Here is a 3,822-nt window from a genome sequence, read left to right as displayed (position 1 = left end):
TAGCGCTTCTTAAATCAAATTTATTTTTGCTGCACACCTTAACGTACCATGAGTTAAAATGCTTTCTGTATCGCAGCAACATTGCTTTGAGCAATGCATGCTAATTTGGCAGCCGGTTTCAGCTTTGTTTCATCGCAATCAAGGCAAATCTTCTCCTACCCCTCCTTTGAAACTGCTTGAAACTAAAATTTGCACATTAGTACACTGCTGCTGTACGACTGAAACAAAATTAACTGCTTTGCTTGGCACTATGTAAAAATTTGGCACATTTTGAAAGCAAAGCTTAACTTTGCTAACTGCGCTAATAATCTAGCAAATTAAGTAAATTTTTTTCTGTTGAACCAAAATCAAATTGTTTTTCCAACATGGCCAGCACCACTGGCGTGCTCTTTGGCTCGACGGCCTTCGCCAGACTGCACGACACCCTGCTAATTGTGTACGCCCACTGGCCCCTGGGCGTCTTCTTCTGTCGACTTATCATCTTCCTCAAGTTTTTCTCCCTCACCGTGAGCACTCTGTGCTTTCTGGCACTGCTCGTCCTTGCCTACCAGCTGACCGTCAAGCGCAGTAGGCCGCCCACTTCCGCCGGAAAGCAGGCCTTCCTGCTGGCCACCATTTGGGCGGTGGCCTTTATCACCACGATGCCGCTGCTATTTTGGCATACCGTCTTGAAGAATGGCTCAAAGTGAGTGGTTGCATAATTTTTAAAAAAATAATAATTAAAAGGAGAATTCTTTATTAATTAAATTTTATGCTTTCATTTTCGCTTTAAAAACTGAAGAAGCCAGTGCTCAATTGACTGGTATACTGAATACTATGACTTAATTGGTCTTGCAACGACAAACTCGGTGCTATTGCAGCTTTTCATTCCCCTTCCAGTGGTGCTGTTTCTCTTCTTCAGGGTGGCCACCACTTACATGCACCTCACGAAAAATTACAAGAAAAGTGCAGTTAACTGTGCCTTCACTCACTGGTGGATTCTGACTAATTTGCTTAAGAAGGATCAAGTTCAAGAAAATGAAAGCGCTAAGCAAAAAGAAGCGGTCATAATGTCGCCGCATGACAGTAAAGTATAACTTAAATTAAAAGTTTATTTTTACACAGGTATTAATTGGCTTGTTTTTGTTTGCTCCAAATTTTAGTTTGTCTCTATGATACTTATTCTTTCGCCTATTTTTTACCTGTTGAATTGGCCTGCTTATATAAACAACCTTAATTTTACATTTTATACATTAGAAAAAAATTTTTTGCTTTTTTTATTTGCTGAAGCGCCCTACTACTTGAAACCTTTTCTCTATCTTTTGCTTAACAGTAACTTTTGGTTTGCTTTGCGGACGATGGGCTCACATGTTAACATTGACAACTTAAATGACCCAGCCACTACTGAAAATGCTAATAACAAAACATTCAGTAACTCGGAGTTTAATGTTGAAAATGAAAAAAGTGAAACAAAAGTTTAGAACAACTAAAATAAAAATAATAAAAAATTTGTACTTGAAAAATAATATCATAAAATTTTTGAACAAATAATTTTGTCATTGTAAGGTTTTTAGTTTTTAATAATTTGAATAATTTTTTATCACACAATAACACTACACTAGCGTTTTGAATTTATCACTGCCTGTCTAAAACAAATTGTGTTAAACAAAAAATTAATAAAACGACAACTTGTTTGTGTAATCTGTACTCAATCTTTTTCTTTTTGTGCAAATTCACTATTCGACCTTGAGTTGCAAAAAACGCACTATTATTGCATTTTTGAAACATTTTAACTAATACCATCAAACGAGTTATCTTTAACTAATGCATACAAACTAAAAGCCCCAAGCGTTTATATACAGTAAAAGCTTGTTTCTAAAACGTTTATTAACTTTGCTTAAAAATGAAGTTTAATTTAATACTTATTTTTTGTTTATAAATTTTCATTTGGTTTGGACATCAATTACTGCCAGTGATTCAGCTAGCCAAAGTCCAGAAAGCATTTTGACTTGTGTTCTCAGTGTCAATCAATATAATAAAAATGATCGACCGCCACTGAAAAATGATTATCTTTTTATCAATGTTTCCCTGCAAGCAAATTACATCAACCGAAATAATGAGGTGCCTACTTTTTTAAAATTAACAAATACAACTAACCTTTTTATTTGATTGATTTCAGGACATCATTGTCAACATGAAATTGATTCAAAAGTGGCACGACTCTCGACTTGCCTTCGGAAGTTGCAGCAACGCTTCTAGAAGCAGAATATCTCTTTCCAGCAAGCACTCAACCAGAATTTGGCTGCCTGACACTCGCCTTGACACTGACAAGGATCAGGACACAGTTGAGGGACTGAAAATAGGCCAACACGGTGAAGTAATTTATGAGAAAAATGTCTTTGCCAAGGCTCGCTGCAACGCCAGCTTTGCCTCCTACCCAGTGGACCAGCAAAATTGCACCTTTTTTCTTGAAAGTGGTAAGGATAGATAAATGAAACTGAAAAACTGCAAACTTGAAAGCAAAATCTTAACTTTAAACTTGATTACACAGAATCTGACTACGCTCTCAAGTACCGCTGGCATTGGGGAAATCTTTCCCAAAAACCAAACTTTTTCAAGAAAATCATCATCTCAGACTTGAGTCTAGCTGGCTACAGTCTTCGCACTGAACCCAACTTTTCCAGTCGCCTGATGGTAGACGTCTTTCTCTGTCGACCCTTCTTCTTCTACCTAGCTCGCTTCTACCTGCCGGCCTTCTTCGTCGTAATTGCCTCCTTTATGCCACTTTACCTGTCGCCCAATTCTCACTCCAAGGTGGGCCTAGGAATTACTGTGCTTCTGACCATGACGACGCTGGTCACCAACAGCAGCTACGACCTGCCCAAGATTCACTATCTCACTATTCTGGACATCTATCTCTTTTTCTGCTTCTTCTCAGTCTTTTTTTCGGTAGTGGAGTACGCTCTGATTGGCTATTTTGACCTGGTCATCGAGGCGACGGCTGATAGCCGACTGGAGGGTGAACACTTTGCCGCCGTGGTGGTCAATCCAAAGCGCAAGTTGATCAGGCAAAAGTCAGCTGTGAAGCACTCTGACATGATCAACTACATTGCCCGCAAGTTGTATCCCTTTGTCTTTGCCCTCTTTAATGTCGCCTACATGCTGGTGCTGTTTGTCATTGTGGTCAACAATAGCCTGGAGCAAATTATGTTTAAGGTGTAGGCTTGATTTAAAATTCATTAATTTACTTTTACAACTGTTGCTTTGGATTGGCGACAAAAAGTTACATTATTTTGAAAGTTTTTATTTAAGTAAAGTCGCATTAAGTGAAGACACTTGTGTTGATAAATAAAATGACAAAAAGGTTATCAAAGTGTAAAGTGTTCACATGTGACTCCTAAATTGAATTTGGCATTATGCTTCAGTTTTCTGCAACTGTTGAAATGTCGCTTTTTGTCAAATGTCATTTTTGCTTATTTACTGAAAAATGTCATCAACAGAAACATTGAAAGAACTAAACTGTTTTGACTCAGTTGTGCCTTTTGCTTCTGAAAAACCTTGCAGCACACCTTTAAGATCTTCCTTTGATATAACCAAGTGAACTGCCTGCTCAAAAGTGCTAAACTTCACCTTGATGGGAATTTCATTGGTGAACAAGATTTTGTTTGCTAATTTTGTAAATAGACAAAAATTAGTTTAGAAAGAGAGCTTAATAATAAAAAAAATGCTTACTTTGATTGGCAACTGCCTTAATCGTAGGCGCCTCAAAGCCGCCATAAAGTCGACTAACCAGAGTGGCTTCTCGCAGCACCAGCGTCTCAGTCGCCTCAATCAGCGTGTCTG

At 38.1% G+C, this 3,822-nt stretch overlaps 1 protein-coding gene across 1 annotated transcript; it reads left to right on the top strand.

Annotated features, from left to right (window-relative positions):
• The first annotated feature begins 365 nt into the window (after positions 1–365).
• Positions 366–3,201, top strand: LOC128982620 (gamma-aminobutyric acid receptor subunit rho-3-like). The gene is made up of 4 exons (XM_054401572.1): positions 366–685; positions 902–1,070; positions 2,159–2,456; positions 2,531–3,201. The coding sequence occupies exons 1-4, from the start codon at positions 366–368 to the stop codon at positions 3,199–3,201; spliced, it is 1,458 nt and encodes a 485-aa protein (XP_054257547.1).
• Positions 3,202–3,822: the final 621 nt, after the last annotated feature.

This window comes from Macrosteles quadrilineatus, unplaced genomic scaffold (assembly GCF_028750875.1).
Source record: "Macrosteles quadrilineatus isolate MER2022 unplaced genomic scaffold, UCM_ALF_1.0 Scaffold_775__1_contigs__length_32453, whole genome shotgun sequence".
NCBI lineage: Eukaryota > Metazoa > Arthropoda > Insecta > Hemiptera > Cicadellidae > Macrosteles > Macrosteles quadrilineatus.
Note: the sequence above shows the minus strand (reverse complement) of the source record. Positions and strands in the feature narration are given on the sequence as shown.